At 43.7% G+C, this 18,008-nt stretch overlaps 1 protein-coding gene across 1 annotated transcript in view; it reads left to right on the plus strand.

Annotated features, from left to right (window-relative positions):
• Nucleotides 1–5,954, plus strand: part of TNKS (tankyrase) — a 291,341-nt gene extending 285,387 nt beyond the window's left edge. Inside the window, exons 26-27 of the mRNA XM_034770778.1 lie at nucleotides 418–574; nucleotides 3,427–5,954. Of these exons, the coding sequence (XP_034626669.1) occupies nucleotides 418–574; nucleotides 3,427–3,513 (244 nt within the window). The 3' untranslated portion in view covers nucleotides 3,514–5,954. The remainder of the gene's footprint in view (nucleotides 1–417; nucleotides 575–3,426) is intronic.
• The last annotated feature ends 12,054 nt before the right edge of the window (nucleotides 5,955–18,008 follow it).

The raw sequence follows: 18,008 nt of genomic DNA on the forward strand, positions 1-18,008 counted from the left end.
ATTCATGGATTTTATGTGTCATTTATTCAAGGCCTTGCTTGTCAATGAAGTACATCAAAAAGCTCTGCAGTGGTTCATAGGCTAGTGGCGTTGGCCTTTCTCCCTCTCTGAACCAGTCATTGGGTGATAAGAATTTAAGATGCCTGCAACAATACAGTTTAAAATAAATTATAACGTAGATCATCACAGCCTGCATTTTACCAGATGTATGTCCACATGCACCGTTTTTATGAAGGTTTTCCTTTCATTCTTGTTCTTCATTTTTAAAAATGTATTCTTAATTTCCTTATTTGAAGGCTCAGGGAAATGGATTTTGATAACTTAAACTAGTTCCTAAATTTTGAAGTCATTCTTAAGGTTTACAGTAGTCATCTGCTCCCAGTAAGATCTGATTTGTCTGTTTTGTTTTTCTCTTAGACAAATGCTTTTCTGTAGAGTCACTCTTGGAAAATCCTTTCTGCAGTTCAGTACAATGAAAATGGCTCATGCCCCTCCCGGACATCATTCTGTAATTGGCAGGCCAAGCGTGAATGGACTTGCATATGCTGAATATGTTATCTACAGAGGAGAGCAGGTATGTGGATTATAAATAGGGCCTTTTATTTTCAGTTTTTATTTAATTTTGCCGAGGAATTTATCAGTGTTTATTACCACAACAAAAACATGTGAAAATCAGTGCAAAAAACTATTAATAATTTTTCTGGGTAAATATCGGTGTTTATTTTGATGGACAGAAAGATGGGTAAAAAGTATTCAGTAGATTAATGCTTTAAATTCCGCTCATCAATGTGGTTTGCTGCAGCACTAAAACAGAACTAAAAATACAATACCACCTCTGAGTTTAAGAAAACAATATCTCTCTAATCCCCACATAAAACTTTTCATTTGAATAAATAGTTTACTGTTGTAGACTTGTAAATATTTATAGGCTAATAGTTCTATTTAATAATTGGGCCACACCACTTGCAGCGCATACACTCAACTTCATCCTTTTCTCCTGTTTTTTTATTTTTTTTTAATTTTCGAATACTTATGTTCTGAAACGTGTTCTGAGACAGATTTTTGTTTTCGTCTCATTTTAGTGTTTTAAATCTTTAAAATGTTATCTGCTAGTAGCTTGAAATGTGTACGTGGTGGGCATGAGATTCATCAGTACATTCAGATGCGCACGCACTTCAGAGCTCGCGTGCGTGCCTGTTTGTTTATTGTGTGTATCTTCTAGCCTGGTAATACATAGCCTTCCATCAACAGGCAGCTTTGCGTATACACCCAGACTAATGTATTATCGTAACACATGTCTCATGCAATATATTGTATTTTCCTAATAAAACAAGTTATTTATATATTTGAATGATACAAAAGTAGGGTGAAAATCGGGGGGGAAAATGAATAATTCTGTTTGTGAAACCCAGGATTTTTTGGGTAAAAATCAGTTTAAACTGAAAACAAAGGGGCTTAATTATAAAGCATCAGAATAATGGAATGTGCAAAATTTGTAGTCAGTGTAGTCAGAAACATGTCATATACCAGGTACTGTGTGCTTGTCTGATAACAATCTAGATAAAGTTCCCAAATCATGTACCAGTGAAGGCTCTACAAGTCATTTGAATACATAGTGGTGGCCAGATCCCCAGCTGGTGTAAATCAGCATAGCCCCCATTGACTTCAGTGGTGCTGCACAGTTCTACATGTGAGGATCTGGCCTTTGTGTCTATATAATCGCCTTCTGTCTGGTGCTACTAAACAAGAGCCTCTTCAAATATGTGATTGGCCTTGGTAGCCACAGCAGAGGGCACTGATTCTCCATGACCTTGGCTCTATTGCAGCGAAGGCAGACTAAGTGGGACAGCTGTGTCTTATTCCATAGATTCCAGCTAGTAGTTGCATTGGCTGTTGCTGCAAAGTATACAGTTGCCATCCAAAAGGGAGTTGGGGAGATTCCTCGTGTGACTAAACTTAGTCTTACCTTTGTGCCAGCATAAGTAGTATTCAAGACTTGTTTTGAATAAAAACAGTTCAGATAAGACATTTGCCCTGGGAATAAGACTTTCCATTTACATGACCTGTTTACTGTGAGCACCTGCAGGAAGGTTGTCCCCAAAGTCCACGGCTCAAAGGAAGCCGTGAAGTTCCAGAATGCTGGAGCAACACAGCCAGTGCAGTGCTGTGCCACAAGGACCTGCAGTGAGGGACTGGCAGGGCAGTTATATTATGTGCTCAGTGCTCATTCAGTAGTTACTTTACTCTTAAAATGTTTGCAGGTCACGAAACAGATCACTAACCAGCACTTAGTTAGGGCCACTGACCAGTCCAGTATTGCAGTCTGTATTCTGTTACGCTCTTGGGGGAGGTGCACATGGGAATTTCCCATGGTGTTAACTCAGGAAGAGAGAAACTGTTGGGTCCATTCACCCATGCAGTGGTAATGCCCACGTGGACCAAACTCCTTTTTATTAAGACTTGTTGCCTCATTTCAGGAGAGCCCTGAATGTTTGAAAGTTTGGAACCATATATGCATTAGTGCTCGGCACCCAGCAGCTCCCGTTGTTCTCAGTGCTAAACACTGGAAAATCTGGCTGTTATTATGAGCTCTTTCTGCTGTGCCCCCACTGGCATAGACATCTAGTTCTCCTGCTGCTTTCCTCTCTGCTCTCCTTCTCTGGTAGCTTTGCTCAAGAATTCTGGTGCTGTGACTAACGGGAGGTAAGGAGAGCAGTGTTATAGTCTTCCCTACTGAGGAATCTCATTGATCTCTACAGATATCAAGGGAAAGCTAAAAAGCAAAGAAGGAGAGCCGACGGGAGGAGGAAGATGTTTATATTGAAACATCAGTGTTACAGTAATAGACATGTAATAGCCTCCATGGTCTAACGTCCTTTTGTAAGGGACTGGGTCACAGGTGGTCACAGCTGCACTGGGGTCTGCACACCAGAAATGGTAGTTGCTGAGCAGGAGTCGGAGGAATCGCAAGAGCCAGATTCAGTAACCTAGAGTTGGGAGAAGAGTTGGAGTTGGAGACCAGAGGTCAGAGGTAGTACCAGGCTGGAGTCAGGATCAGAGTCAGGCTGTGATTGGAGACTGGAGGTCAGGTGAAAAGGCGAAGTCTGGAGTTGCAGCAGGCCAAAATCTGTGTGGTTGCCCAGACAACTTCCTGTAACAACCCTGGGGTTTAATAGGGGACTTGGCCAATCAGAGGGCCACCAGGATACTGTCACTCTGGCTCCCTTGGGTCGTGCTTCCTGCTGCAGCTTCCTGGCCATAGCTCTCCATAGCCTCCTGGTGGCTCTGTGGGGACGTCAGCCGTCCTAGGCTCTGCAGACCCAGGTTCTAGTCCATGGACCCTTACAAATAAATGAAGTGTGAAATTGTAATTTACTGTCCATATTTTTCAGAAAAGCATTGGTTTGTTTCTCTGCTTATTTACAGGCTTACCCAGAATATCTCATTACATACCAGATCATGAAACCAGAAGCTCCCTCACAAACTGCAACTGCAGCAGAGCAGAAGACCTAGTAAATGTAGAGTGGTGAAGCAAAATATGATTTAAATCTTGGACTGGATGACATTTTGTTTCAGAAAATCAATATCATATAAAATTCTTGACAACCTGGAAATAAGCTGTATGTCTTTTATAAAGCATTGCTATATTGACAAGTATAATATGAGTAACTGATACATACTCAACTGCTACTGTTCCTTTTGAGGAAATGTTTACAAGGGACTGCCTTTTTACAACATATCTCAGGCTCATTCTCACCTCAGTTACCAAGTGTAAAACAACATTGCATTGATCTAGACTTTGGGAACATTATGCTACAAGCAGAAAACATTACCAGTACAACTCCATATGTTAAAATTTCATAGACTACTGTTCTCGTTATTTTTATTTACAGATAAATTGCATTAAACCCATCATTTCTTTTCAGCACACAAAATTCAACTTATTGTTTAGAGAGATCTTAGTCAACTATTTATTTTACTTCTTTTGTATTCTGAAATTGAGCCGGAACCTTCTTAAAGATATTTTGCACAAAGTCAAGTTGGCTAAAATCATTAACAATGCAATATGAGTTTCTTATCCAAGAAGGGGCTAGGTCCAGTTCTTCAGCTTAGGGGTTTTTTGCACTTTTATGAGCAAACGTTGCTACAGGCATAACTTTAGGGTGGAAACAAATCAAGTTCCAATTTGCTGCTTACTCTGTCAGTTTTCTAGGAGAAGTATTAGTGAGTATCGTGAACTTCATAAAGCTGCCTCTTGTGTTTGGTAAAACTTCATGAAGCAGGTCAGTGCCCTCTGCGGACTAAAATATAAATATCGCTTTATGAATGAAAGGTTAAAAAGACTGCTAAAGTACAATGCAGACTGTGAAATGTTCTCAAGTGACAGTGGCATATAATTCAAAAGAAGCAACTCTGCGAGGAGATGAAAATTAGTGGGTAAAAAGCCAGAAGATTGTGTGCAGAAGTATGAAGTGCAGTTCCTTAAAGACACACCCAGCAACTGGTTAATTTAAAGCAACAAAAATGGATTATATTATGTCGAGTTCATGTCGTATCTTCATGCACAACATCACAATTGAAGTGCACGAGTGATGTACAAAAAAGATACAAACATTTATTTCCACCAGTGTATAATTGTTCTAAACATCAATTAGTGGGGACTGGGTTTATATGAAAACAAAGCCAGGCTTTGTCCTTTCTAATCATCCTCCTACAATGTTTTGTTTTTATTTTGTCTGGGTAGGGGAAGGTTACTTTCAAGCACTGCGTAGCATAATATAAAATGGTTTCAAATGTCCAATACCAAGGGTGCAAATTTAACCCCAAAAAAATCTTGACTTCCTTTTGCAACTTTAATTTTAGAAAGACGGAGGAAGTTGAAAATAAAACCATTTTAAGATTCTTTTTTAATAGGCTGTCTCAACAAGAGGCACAGCAGCATTTATTGTGCAGTGACTTTGGAAAATGTATGTCTGAGAGAGCTACACTTTTTATGAGTGCATAACAGCCAGCGATGTTAAATTGCTCATGTTACAATTCTTGCATTAATGCCTTTTACCTCCAGAAAGTATTGAAATGACAGGTTAGTGTATTGCCTTTAGTTACAAAATAAAAGAATTGTCTACTTGCAGAAATCTGCGGATAAAACAATCAAAAAAAAAATCCGAACAGAGATTTTCAATATAAAAACAGAAGAAATTCTGCAGAGAGATTCTTGTGGAGAACAAATGTTACCACTTGTAAAATTGGTAATTTGAGGCAGGCTTGCTGAACTGCACACCATCTTTTGCAGTATACCTAGAGAAAAGGTTAGAAGCAGCAGTTCCAATAAACATCAAACTTTTCTTTGTTTTGCTTAAGTCTCCTGTGCCGGCACTGGACATATGGTTCTGAGTTTGGTTTTGTGACTCTAATATGCTTCGTCAGTCCAAACCAGAATTAAGACCCAGCTGTCCCTTTTAATTAAATTTCATTGACTCAAGTTGAGTGTTTGTGTTTTGGCTACTTGTTTAATAGTGTTAGAATTCAAATGATAACAACTAGGCTTTGAAGTTTTGTATTCATTTAGAGGGCTTTTTATTTTTATGTTATTTAGTTAATCAGGGGTTTGGGATGTGCCATCTGCAGTAGTTTCAGATAGCTGTTAAAATGCATATTACCTGCCATCTCTCATTAGACATAGTTTTAAATGGTAACACAGTTGTGCATCTTAGTTAAGCGAAACAGTTAACATGGGTGTAGAAGTTCAAAGCTTTACAGCTTTAAAAAAAACCCTATGCCTGATTCTGTTGTTGTTTGTTGTTTCCAATGTACTAATTGAACTAATGGCTGCTCTAGGATTCATCTGGAGCTCTAAACTTCTAGAAGACAAAAATGTGGTCCAATATCTTTTAACTGCCAGTGTTATGTATCTGATGTTCTGTGCAGAGTAAAGGTGCTGTGTGAGGAAATCATTTGCAGTGGTTTTTGTCTTGTAAATCACTTGATTTCGTAACTCTTCCTGGCCAAAAGTTGAAGACTGGGCATGCCTAGTGCACCTGCTCAAAGCCATTCACGTATCACAGAAGCCGAATATGGTTCTCGCCAAAAGAATAAGTAGATCCTCAGATGTTGTACATTGTCAGAGCTCCACTGACAGCATAAGTACATAAGAACGGCCATACTGGGTCAGACCAAAGGTCCATCTAGCCCAGTACCCTGTCTACCGACAGTGGCCAATGCAGGTGCCCCAGAGGGAGTGGACCAACAGGCAATGATCAAGTGATCTCTCTCCTGCCATCCATCTCCATCCTCTGACAAACAGAGGCTAGGGACACCATTCCTTACCCGTCCTGGCTAATAGCCATTAATGGACTTAACCTGCATGAATTTATCCAGTTCTCTTTTAAACACTGTTATAGTCCTAACCTTCACAACCTCCTCAGGGAAGGAGTTCCACAAGTTGACTGTGCGCTGCATGAAGAAGAACTTCCTTGTATTTGTTTTAAACCTGCTGCCTATTAATTTCATTTGGTGATCCCTAGTTCTTGTATTATGGGAATAAGTAAATAACTTTTCCTTATTCACTTTCTCCACATCACTCATGATTTTATATACCTCTATCATATCCCCCCTTAGTCTCTTCTTTTCCAAGCTGAAGAGTCGTAGCCTTTTTAATCTCTCCTCATATGGGACCCGTTCCAAACCCCTAATCATTTTAGTTGCCCTTTTCTGAACCTTTTCTAGTGCCAGTATATCTTTTTTGAGATGAGAAGACCACATCTGTACGCAGTATTTGAGTTGTGGGCGTACCATCGATTTATATAAGGGCAATAATATATTCTCCATCTTATTCTCTATCCCCTTTTTAATGATTCCTAACATCCTGTTTGCTTTTTTGACCGCCTCTGTATACTGCGCGGACATCTTCACACCAGTTGAGGATCCATCCCCAAATGTCCAACCCTCTGGGCTTGTCTTCACTACCGGGGTAAGTCGAGCTAAGTTACGTTACTCCAGCTACGTGAGTAACATAGCTGGCGTCGATGTAACTTAGGTCGACATACCCCAGTGTCTTCACTGCGCTGTGTCGACAGGAGACGCTCTCCGGTTGACTTCCCTGAGTACCGGGGTTGACTGGAGAGTGCTCTGCCGCCGATTTAACCGGTCTTCACTGGACCCCCTAAATCGACCCTTGCTGATCAATTGCAGCAAGATTGATCACCCCATAGTGAAGACCAGCCCTCAGAGTTGCTTTCCTGAGAGTAAGCACTAAAACCGCTTGCCATGTTTCTGGTGGAGGAGCCAAACACTGTGATTCGAAGGAAAGCCTTTCACAAAAGGCATTAGTCGAGCAGCTTAATTTCATGTCTCTTAATTCTTTAAAACAGCACCCAGGTACTTGCGCCTCAAATGTGGCCCATTTACCATTTACCTACTCACATGGCCCTAACAACGAGAAGCCTCATTGCTCCAGAAGGAGGGCTGCAAATGTCTCAGTGTGTTTGTCACTGAGCAAATCCATTCTCAGCACACTCAGAACACTGCATGGCTGAACTCCTGACGCCCAGCGGAGGCATGTTCGAAATTCAGAGTTCAGGGCATGTAACTGGGTTACCCAGATGAAGAACAGCCTGAGCCTGGCCACCCCTTCAGCTGTGCATGTGCCGCTTCCATTGGCGGGAGTGGGAATTGTGCATGCTCAGCTGGCAGAACAACCCGGCCCAAGCTGTTCAGACTCTAGCAGACCTCTTTCTGGAATGCACTCAACTTTACAGAGCCCGTGCGCCCGCTGCCTGGGGACTTCAGGGCTGTCAACCTTTAGCATTAACCCTTTTGAGGCAATGCATTGTGAAACTTCTGGACCCTTTGTGACATGACCCTCAAAAATAAAACAACCACTTACAATGAAAGTGCTGATTTTACTTCCCATTACTGCGTTTGTTTCAATGAGACAGATAAATTAGGTAACTAATGTACAATACCACAATATAATACTGCAGTCTTGATTGCTGTAAACAAAAATTCTGTTAGGATAAAACAAATAAGAGTACAATACCTTAATAAGGTATCTTTCATTTTGATTTTTTGTGTCTGTTTATCTCTACATCCCAGCTCTATTGAAAACGATTACAAATTCTGCATATAATTTTCACCATTTTGGAACACCGTTGTTTTTGAATCCCAGAAACAAGAATGGTGTCTTTCTAAACTCCTCCAGACTAGTCACGCCTCCTGGGATCAAATCCCCTTCCTACAGAGCAACCAGGGCCGGCTCCAGGCACCAGCCCACCAAGCTGTGCTTAGGGTGGCGCCTGGAGGGGGGCGGCACGGCGGGGCACTCCAGCCCGAGAGTGGGGCCGCGACTGGGCTCGCCGCCCTCCCCCGGCGCTCCAGCCAGTCGGGGAGAGCGGCCCCGGCCAGGCTTGCTGCCCTCCCCATAGTGCTCCGGCCGCTCGGCGAGAGCGGGGCCCCGGCCGGGCGTGCCAGCCAGTCGGGGAGAGCGGAGAGCCGCGGCGGCCTCGCCACCCTCCCCCCAGCGCTCTGGCCGCCGGGGGCTCTCCGCCCTCCCCCCGGCGCTCTGGCCGCTGGGGATTGCGGAGAGCCCCGGCCGGGCTCTCCGCCCTCCCCCCGGCGCTCTGGCCGCCGGGGGCTCTCCGCCCTGCTCCTGGCGCTTTGGCCACCGGGGAGAGTGGAGAGCCCCAGCCAGGCTCTCCGCCCTCCCCTGCCACGTTGGGGGCGGGGGTGGGGGGACGGCGCATGGCTTTTCTGCCTAGGGTGGCAAATAAGCCAGAGCCGGCCCTGAGAGCAACCCCATCACCATATGTGGCAGAAGCTCATTCATTGTTTTACTTATGGACTTGTACTTTTGTTGTTCAACACTAGTTGGCATAAGCCTAAAATTAAAATTCTGTGTTCAAAAAGAATCGTGAAACTCTCTTCTGTCAACACTGGTGAGAATGGAAGCAAATGCAGAAGAAGCACTTGATGTCTGAAGCTGAACCGGTGTTGGAGAAAGGAATTCCCACTCACTCCCAGTGCAAGAATCCTAAGAGTCTCACTGCTGGAGATCGCAGGCAGGGAGAGTGTCTGCCTCCAATGGGAGTGTGAAGCCTTGCTGAATGCTAAAGCTTCATGCAACCATGTGGCCTGACAGATGCTGCAAGGAAGCTGCCCATATAGGACATTGTTCGTGATGCTGTAATTTCGTTTTAGAGTCTTGTGCCAACTGCAGACCATTGTAGCTTGCTATAAAACTCATGGAGAGCAGTGTGTACATAATTCCTTATTTTAATCTAGAATTCACATACGATCGCTAACAAAATATCACCCATTTGTACAAATTGTGTCTTGTTCAGTGCCCTTTATTTTTTCCATAATCTAATTATTTGTATGCTCAATGAGAGTTACCTGGAATTGGGGTTTGGGAGAGAGTGTTGGGATCTGATCACTTTTTGCAGGAGATTTGTCTGCTTCCTTGCTGCTGTTGGGCACCAGTGTACCCAGGTACATGTGCGTACACAGCTCAAAAATCCAGCACATAAAGTATCTGACCAATGTCTCAAGCCATTTTTAAAACAATACTTCAATTTTGCTGGGTAAGAAGTTGGTTAATAGAGATTCATACACCATATCCTAACCATGGTTTGTAGAACGAGTGACTTTTGCAGTGACATAAGAACAGATTTGACCAGTGTTCTTGTTCCTCTTGAGTATGGCTCTCCTTCCCATCTCCTTTCTCTTCCTCCTTTTTTTCCCTCCATCTGTCAACATCCAAACAGACTTAAAATTCAAGAATTCTGCTGTTCTTTGTTTCTGGACTTGAGTCCGCTAACATAGAACTACGGATGTTTAAGGAGTTCATCAGAAGGCACTCTGATGATATTTTAAAATGGAAAAGCTACAGACAGTGATGGAGAGATACTGTTCCCTACAAATCTGAACATATGGCATATAAGTAAAACCTACCAGCTCTGGGACAACATATCTGAAAAACTTCTGGAGAAAGCTGAATGAGACTCATGACTCAACAGGTGATGAGGGGAGGCAAATTATGCATTTACATGACATAAACAAGTATACCTGAGTGCTTATTATCTGATTGTTTTGATACATCTATTTCTGTCTCGCTGAATCTTTTGGTGGCAATTTTTAGTGTTGGTTCCATTCATTACTGATGTCACGTGATTAGAGTATGTGATACATGGTAATTTCAGTTTTCTTAACACATGCAGAACTTTCTTCAGCTTTGGGACCTAATAAAGGTGGCACTTTTTTGCAACAAGTCATTAGGCTTTGTGTGTTGATCTCTGATCTCTCATAGAAGGAAATATTACAACATTATTGTGCTTTGGGTTACCTACCTTCATTTATAACCAGTTCCTGGTTCTAAGCTAGGAAGGAGATTGTTCAGGTCTGCTTCTGGCTCCACCATGTACCACAGCATCTAGGATTGGGCAGTGTCTTTGGTAGACCCCTGTATGGGTACTAAAAGTAAATTGGGGCACCCATCGTTAGCTTTACCAAGCCTTCCTTGGAACCAGTAGAGCACTTGGGTCCAATGGAGCAGTTGGCCCAGCATTTCACAGGGTCTCAATAAATACAGCTTTGATTCCTCCCATCTTGAAAGGAACAGCTTCAGCTAAAAGTTAAGCCATCCATCACCTACACTTAGTGGTGTGAGAGGTTTGTTTTCTGGCCACATTGTGACTGCAGTTTGTCACCTATCAGACACTGTGGACAGTAGGACTGTGTGGCGTTGGCTGAAATGCTATGGCTAGACTAACGCCCTGAAATTCATCGTATTCGCCTCTGGGGTCCAGAACTCTTCCCAATTTCCAGAAGTATTCCAGGGATGCTCCCCCTTCTGTGTCATGGCCACATAATCAGTAAAACCCAAACTTACCGCTAGGCAACACGTGTTCCATTCCATGTCTGGCTGCCAGGACTATTCTTATCATAGAATCATAGAATATCAGAGTTGGAAGGGACCTCAAGAGGTCATATAGTCCAACCCCCTGCTCAAAGCAGGACCAATTCCCAGCTAAATCATCCCAGCCAGGGCTTTGTCAAGCTGGGCCTTAAAAACCTCCAAGGAAGGAGACTCCACCACCTCCCTAGGTAACACATTCCAGTGTTTCACCACCCTCCTAGTGAAATAGTTTTTCCTGATATCCAACCTGGACCTCCCCCACTGCAACTTGAGACCATTGCTCCTTGTTCTGTCGTCTGCCACCACTGAGAACAGCCGAGTTCCATCCTCTTTGGAACCCCCCTTCAGGTAGTTGAAGGCTGCTATCAAATCCCCCCTCATTCTTCTCTTCTGGAGACTAAACAATCCCAGTTCCCTCAGCCTCTCCTCATAAGTCATGTGCTCCAGACCCCTAATCATTTTTGTTGCCCTCCGCTGGACTCTTTCCAATTTTTCCACATCCTTCTTGTAGTGTGGGGACCAAAACTGGACACAGTATTCCAGATGAGGCCTCACCAATGTCGAATAAAGGGGAACGATCACGTTCCTCGATCTGCTGGCAATGCCCCTACTTATACAGCCCAAAATGCCGTTAGCCTTCTTGGCAACAAGAGCACACTGTTGACTCATATCCAGCTTCTCGTCCACTGTGACCCCTAGGTCCTTTTCTGCAGAACTGTTACCTAGCCATTCGGTCCCTAGTCTGTAGCAGTGCATGGGATTCTTCCGTCCTAAGTGCAGGACTCTGCACTTGTCCTTATTGAACCTCATCAGGTTTTTTTCGGCCCAATCCTCTAATTTGTCTAGGTCCCTCTGTATCCGATCCCTACCCTCTAATGTATCTACCACGCCTCCTAGTTTAGTGTCATCTGCAAACTTGCTAAGAGTGCAGTCCACACCATCCTCCAGATCATTAATAAAGATATTAAACAAAACCGGCCCCAGGACCGACCCTTGGGGCACTCCGCTTGAAACCGGCTGCCAACTAGACATGTAGCCATTGATCACTACCCGTTGAGCCCGACGATCTAGCCAGCTTTCTATCCACCTTACAGTCCATTCATCCAGCCCATACTTCTTTAACTTGGCGGCAAGAATACTGTGGGAGACCGTATCAAAAGCTTTGCTAAAGTCAAGGAATAACACATCCACTGCTTTCCCCTCATCCACAGAGCCAGTTATCTCATCATAGAAGGCAATTAGGTTAGTCAGGCACGACTTCCCCTTCGTGAATCCATGCTGACTGTTCCTGATCACTTTCCTCTCCTCTAAATGTTTCATAATTGATTCCTTGAGGACCTGCTCCATGATTTTTCCAGGGATTGAGGTGAGGCTGACTGGCCTGTAGTTCCCTGGATCCTCCTTCTTCCCTTTTTTAAAGATGGGCACTATATTAGCCTTTTTCCAGTCATCTGGGACCTCCCCCGATCGCCATGAGTTTTCAAAAATAATGGCTAATGGCTCTGCAATCTCACCCGCCAACTCCTTTAGCACCCTCGGATGCAGCGCATCCGGCCCCATGGACTTGTGCACGTCCAGTTTTTCTAAATAGTCCTGAACCACTTCTTTCTCCACAGAGGATTGGTCACCTTCTCCCCATGCTGTACTGCCCAGTGCAGCAATCTGGGAGCTGACCTTGTGCATGAAGACAGAGGCAAAAAAATCATTGAGTACATTAGCTTTTTCCACATCCTCGGTCACTAGGTTGCCTCCCTCATTCAGTAAGGGGCCCACACTTTCCTTGATTTTCTTCTTGTTGCTAACATACCTGAAGAAACTCTTCTTGTTACTCTTAACATCTCTTGCTAACTGCAACTCCAAGTGTGATTTGGCCTTCCTGATTTCACTCCTGCACGCCTGAGCAATATTTTTATACTCCTCCCTGGTCATTTGTCCAATCTTCCACTTCTTGTAAGCTTCTTTTTTGCGTTTAAGATCAGCAAGGATTTCACTGTTTAGCCAAGATGGTCGCCTGCCATATTTACTATTCTTTTTACACATCGGGATGGTTTGTTCCTGCAACCTCAATAAGGATTCTTTAAAATACAGCCAGCTCTCCTGGACCCCTTTGCCCTTCATGTTATTCTCCCAGGGGATCCTGCCCATCTGTTCCCTGAGGGAGTCAAAGTCTGCTTTTCTGAAGTCCAGGGTCCGTATTCTGCTGCTCTCCTTTCTTCCTTGTGTCAAGATCCTGAACTCGACCATCTCATGGTCACTGCCTCCCAGGTTCCCATCCACTTTTGCTTCCCCTACTAGTTCTTCCCTGTTTGTGAGTAGCAGGTCAAGAAAAGCTTTGCCCCTAGTTGGTTCCTCCAGCACTTGCACCAGGAAATTGTCCCCTACACTTTCCAAAAATTTCCTGGATTGCCTGTGCACCGCTGTATTGCTCTCCCAGCAGATATCAGGGTGATTAAAGTCTCCCATGAGAACCAGGGCCTGCGATCTAGCAACTTCTGCTAGTTGTCAGAAGAAAGCCTCGTCCACCTCATCCCCCTGGTCTGGTGGTCTATAGCAGACTCCAACCACGACATCAACCTTGTTGCTCACACTTCTCAACTTTATCCAGAGACTCTCAGGTTTTTCTGCAGTTTCATACCGGAGCTCTGAGCAGTCATACTCCTCTCTTACATACAACGCAACTCCCCCACCTTTTCTGCCCTGCCTGTCCTTCCTGAACAGTTTATATCCATCCATGACAGTACTCCAGTCATGTGAGTTATCCCACCAAGTCTCTGTTATTCCAATCACATCATAGTTCCCTGACTGTGCCAGGACTTCCAGTTCTCCCTGCTTGTTTCCCAGGCTTCTTGCATTTGTGTATAGGCACTTAAGATAACTCATCGATCGTCCCTCTTTCTCAGCATGAGACAGGAGTCCTCCCCTCTTGCGCTCTCCTGCTCGTGCTTCCTCCCAGGATCCCATTTCCCCACTTACCTCAGGGCTTTGGTCTCCTTCCCCCCGGTGAACCTAGTTTAAAGCCTTCCTCACTAGGTTAGCCAGCCTGCTGGCGAAGATGCTCTTCCCTCTCTTCGTTAGGTGGAGCCCGTCTCTGCCTAGCACTCCTTCTTCTTGGAACACCATCCCATGGTCGAAGAATCCAAAGCCTTCTCAGTTACATGATAGCTTTAATACCAAGCTATATCTGAGGCCTCAGCAGGGCTCCTCATGGGTCTAGCACAGTTTCTTGACACTAGGAACACCTGAGCCACAATGTCTCAGTACTTTCCAGATCCTTTATTTTGTAAAACAGGAGGACCGTGCCCTTTAGAGAGTTCCCTTATCACCTTCCTGCCTCTACAGTAATAGTCTTAAAGGGTGTAAGGGATTCTTCACCTTGATTTCCATCCATGCCCTGGTTTGTGATCTCACTGGGAGATGTGGTTCCACATAAAGGTACTGGAACTAAGAGCATTTCTCTGACTTGCAAGGTTATTCTCACCTTCCTAAAATCCGATCTAACTTCTGATGAACAGCATAATGATGTAACCTATCATTTAAATCAGCTTCTGTACCAGATGACTGGAGGCTAGCTAACGTGATGCCAATTCTTAAAAAGGGCTCCAGAGGTGATTCCCAGCAATTACAGACCTGTAAGCCTGACTTCAGTACCAGGCAAATTGGTTGAAACTATAATAAAAAACAATATTGTCAGACATATAGATGAACATAATTCGTTGAGAAAGAGTCAATCTGGTTTTAGTGAAGGGAAATCATGCTTCACCAATCTACTAGAATTCTTTGAGGGGGTCAACAAGCATGTGGACCAAGGGGATCCAGTGGATATAGTGTACTTAGATTTTCAGAAGGCCTTTGACAAGGTCCCTCACCAAAGGCTCTTACGCAAAGTAAGCTGCCACGGGATAAGAGGGAAGGTGCTCTCATGGGTTAGTAACTGGTTAAAAGATAGGAAACAAAGGGTAGGTATAAATGGTCAGTTTTCAGAATGGAGTAAATAGTGGTGTCCCCAAGGGGTCTGTTCTGAGACCAGTTCTCTTCAACATATTCATAAATGATCTTGAAAAAGGAGTAAACTGAGGTGGCAAACTTTGCAGATGATACAAAATTACTAAAGATAGGTAAAACCCAGGCAGACTGCAATGAGCTACAAAAGGATCTCTCAAAACTGGGTGACTGGGCAACAAAATGGCAGATGAAATTCAGTGTTGATAAATACAAAGTAATGCACATTGGAAAGCATAATCCCAACTATACGTATCAAATGATGGGGTCTCAATTAGCTGTTACCACTCAAGAAAGAGATCTTGGAGTCATTGTGGATAGTTCTCTGAAAACATCCACTCAATGTGCAGCGACAGTCAAAAAAACTAACAGAATGCTGGGAATAATTAAGAAAGGGATCGATAATAGAACAGAAAATACCATGTTGCCTCTATATAAATCCATGGTACGTCCACATGTGGAATACTGTGTGCAGATGTGGTTGCCTCATCTCAAAAAAGATATAATGGAATTGGAAAAGGTTCAGAAAAGGGCAACAAAAATGATTAGGGGTATGGAACGGCTTCCGTATGAGGAGAGATTAATAAGACTTTTCAGCTTGGAAAAGAGATGGTTAAGGGGAGATATGATTGAGGTCTAAAATCATGATTGGTGTAGATAAAGTAGATAAGGAAGTGTTGTTTACTACTTCTCATAATACAAGAACTAGGGGTCACCAAATGAAATTAATAGGCAGCAGGTTTTAAACAAATAAAAGGAAGTATTTCATCATGTAACGCACAGTCAACCTGTAGAACTCCTTGCCAGAGGATGTTGTGAAGGCCAAGACCATAACAGGGTTAAAAAAATAACTAGATAAATTCATGGATGATAGGTTCATCAATGGCTATTAGCTAGGATGGGCAGGAATGGTGTCCCTAGCCTCTGTTTGCCAGAAGCTGGGAATGAGTGATAGGGGATGGATCACTTGATCATTACCTGTTCTGTTCATTCCCTCTGGGGCACCTGGCACTGGCCGCTGTTGGAAGACAGGATACTGGGCTAGATGGACCTTTGATCTGACCCAGTAGGGCCGTTCTTAATGCAAGCACATTATGCAGACCACCCAAGAAGGCTTTGCTCTGGTCGGTTTTGTTAGGGAAATTTCCTATTCAAAAAGTTCCGTATCCTCACTGGATGGTCCAATATCTCATCTACCAGGGAAAGAAGAGGTATTGATAGTCTTTGAAAATAATTTTGACTCATCGGTACAAGTGCTCTTGCAAGGGAGGCCATCTTATCATATCTTGTTCTACAGGTGGGGTAAAGTATCAGTTAAGTCATTTCCCAACAGAACTATACACGAGCAGGTCCGAACATTAATATTGCATTTCTTTCCTGCACCACCAGAAACTTCTCAGTATGTTGCCCTTGATTCTATTTAATTCAGAAGTTTTTTAAATGTTGGTTCAGACAGTGCCAAGGTTATAGATGGGTATGATATTAATATCCATAAAGTCCTCTTTTCCAAACTATTGGATCTCCTGCCTGTGAGATGAGGGGGGAGTCTCCACCAAGGTTTGAAAATTGTTCTGGTCAGCATCTTGACTCCAGATTGCTTGGCCTCTTGATTATAAGTGTTATGCTGAGGTCTAAAAGGCGCTAATGAAAAGCATGAGTTTTTGCTCAATCAAGACCTACTCTGTGGCTTGAAATAGATCTCCCATCTGAGCACCTCCTCAGTGAATAGACCTGATAATGTCCTCCTTCACTGTTATTTTAGAATATTTAAATGGAGATGCCATAATTGTTCGGCTCGTATCTCAGTAACGATTTCCATTAATTTGTATCTTTAGAGAACAGATAGTCCATCCCACATCTCCATCTAAGATTTCCATCTCTTGCAGTCCACCAGAATGTCTGTATGTCCCTGGACCTCCTTTACATTCAGGGAGGCAGGTATCTTACTTTTTCATAGATTCTAGGATGGGAAGGGACCTCAAGAGAACTTTGTCATTATTTGTATCAAGCCAAAGCTTATCTATGGGTTCCCCAATCCCTTGTGGAGATGGAGCAGACATGAGGAGCCAGTCCATCACGGTCCAGAGGCTGGCTGTCTATTATTACCTGACAGGGCTTCAGCTTCTCATCAAGGAGAAAGGCAGCATCCGTGGCTTGGCCTCACACTCTCATCATTGCATCACTGATACTGCAGCAATTTGTGCGTGACAGTCCCCTCTGGTGTTATCTGGACCAGTGATCTCCTAGGTCACTCCAATCCTTGACTCTGGGAGCCAGCCTTACCCTGCTCTGCTGTGGCATGTAAGCTGATACGAGCCAATATCTCCGGGCCCAGACACAACCCTAGGAACCTCCGTCTTGCAGTGTCCAGTTATGCCTGCTGGACATTGCAAGCTTATATGAGTTTGTCAATTTAACAAAGAAATTGATATGTACCAGGCTTGTTCTCCCCAGGGGAGTCTCTGACATGCTACAAATCAAACGCACTGCTTCAGGTCGAATAAATAAACAGATTTATTAACTATAAAGATAGATTTTAAGTGATTATAAGTCAAAGCACAACAAGTTCAATGTAGTCAAATGAAATAAAAGCAAAATACATTCTAAGCTGATCTTAACACTTTCAGTGCCCTTACAATTTAGATGCTTCTCACCACAGGCTGGCTGGTTGCTCTTCAGCCAGGCTCTCCCCTTTGATCAGTGCTTCAGTCGCTTGGTGTGGTGTCTGTGGAAGAAAGAGGAAGGCAAACGTCTCTTCCTTTTATTATGTTCTTTCTTGCCTCTTGGCTTTGCCCCGCCCCCTTCAGAGTCAGGTGAGCATTACCCCATTGCAGTTCCAAACTGACCAAAAGAAGGGGGGTGACTTCCTCGAGAGTCTAACAGATCTTTTTGTTGTTGCCTAGGCCAGCGTCCTTTGTTCCTGTGAGGCTGGGCTGGGTTTGTCCCATACAATTTTGCCACCTCAGTTTACTCCTTTTTCCAGATCATTTATGAATATGTTGAAGAGAACTGGTCCCAGATGAGGTGTGAACTGCCTCTCTGTTCTTGGAGAGTTTTTGCCTGGGCTTGCTTTAAGCCATGAGGATACATTTTCAGC

The sequence above is a fragment of the Trachemys scripta genome, chromosome 5 (genome assembly GCF_013100865.1).
Source record: "Trachemys scripta elegans isolate TJP31775 chromosome 5, CAS_Tse_1.0, whole genome shotgun sequence".
Classification (NCBI taxonomy): domain Eukaryota; kingdom Metazoa; phylum Chordata; order Testudines; family Emydidae; genus Trachemys; species Trachemys scripta.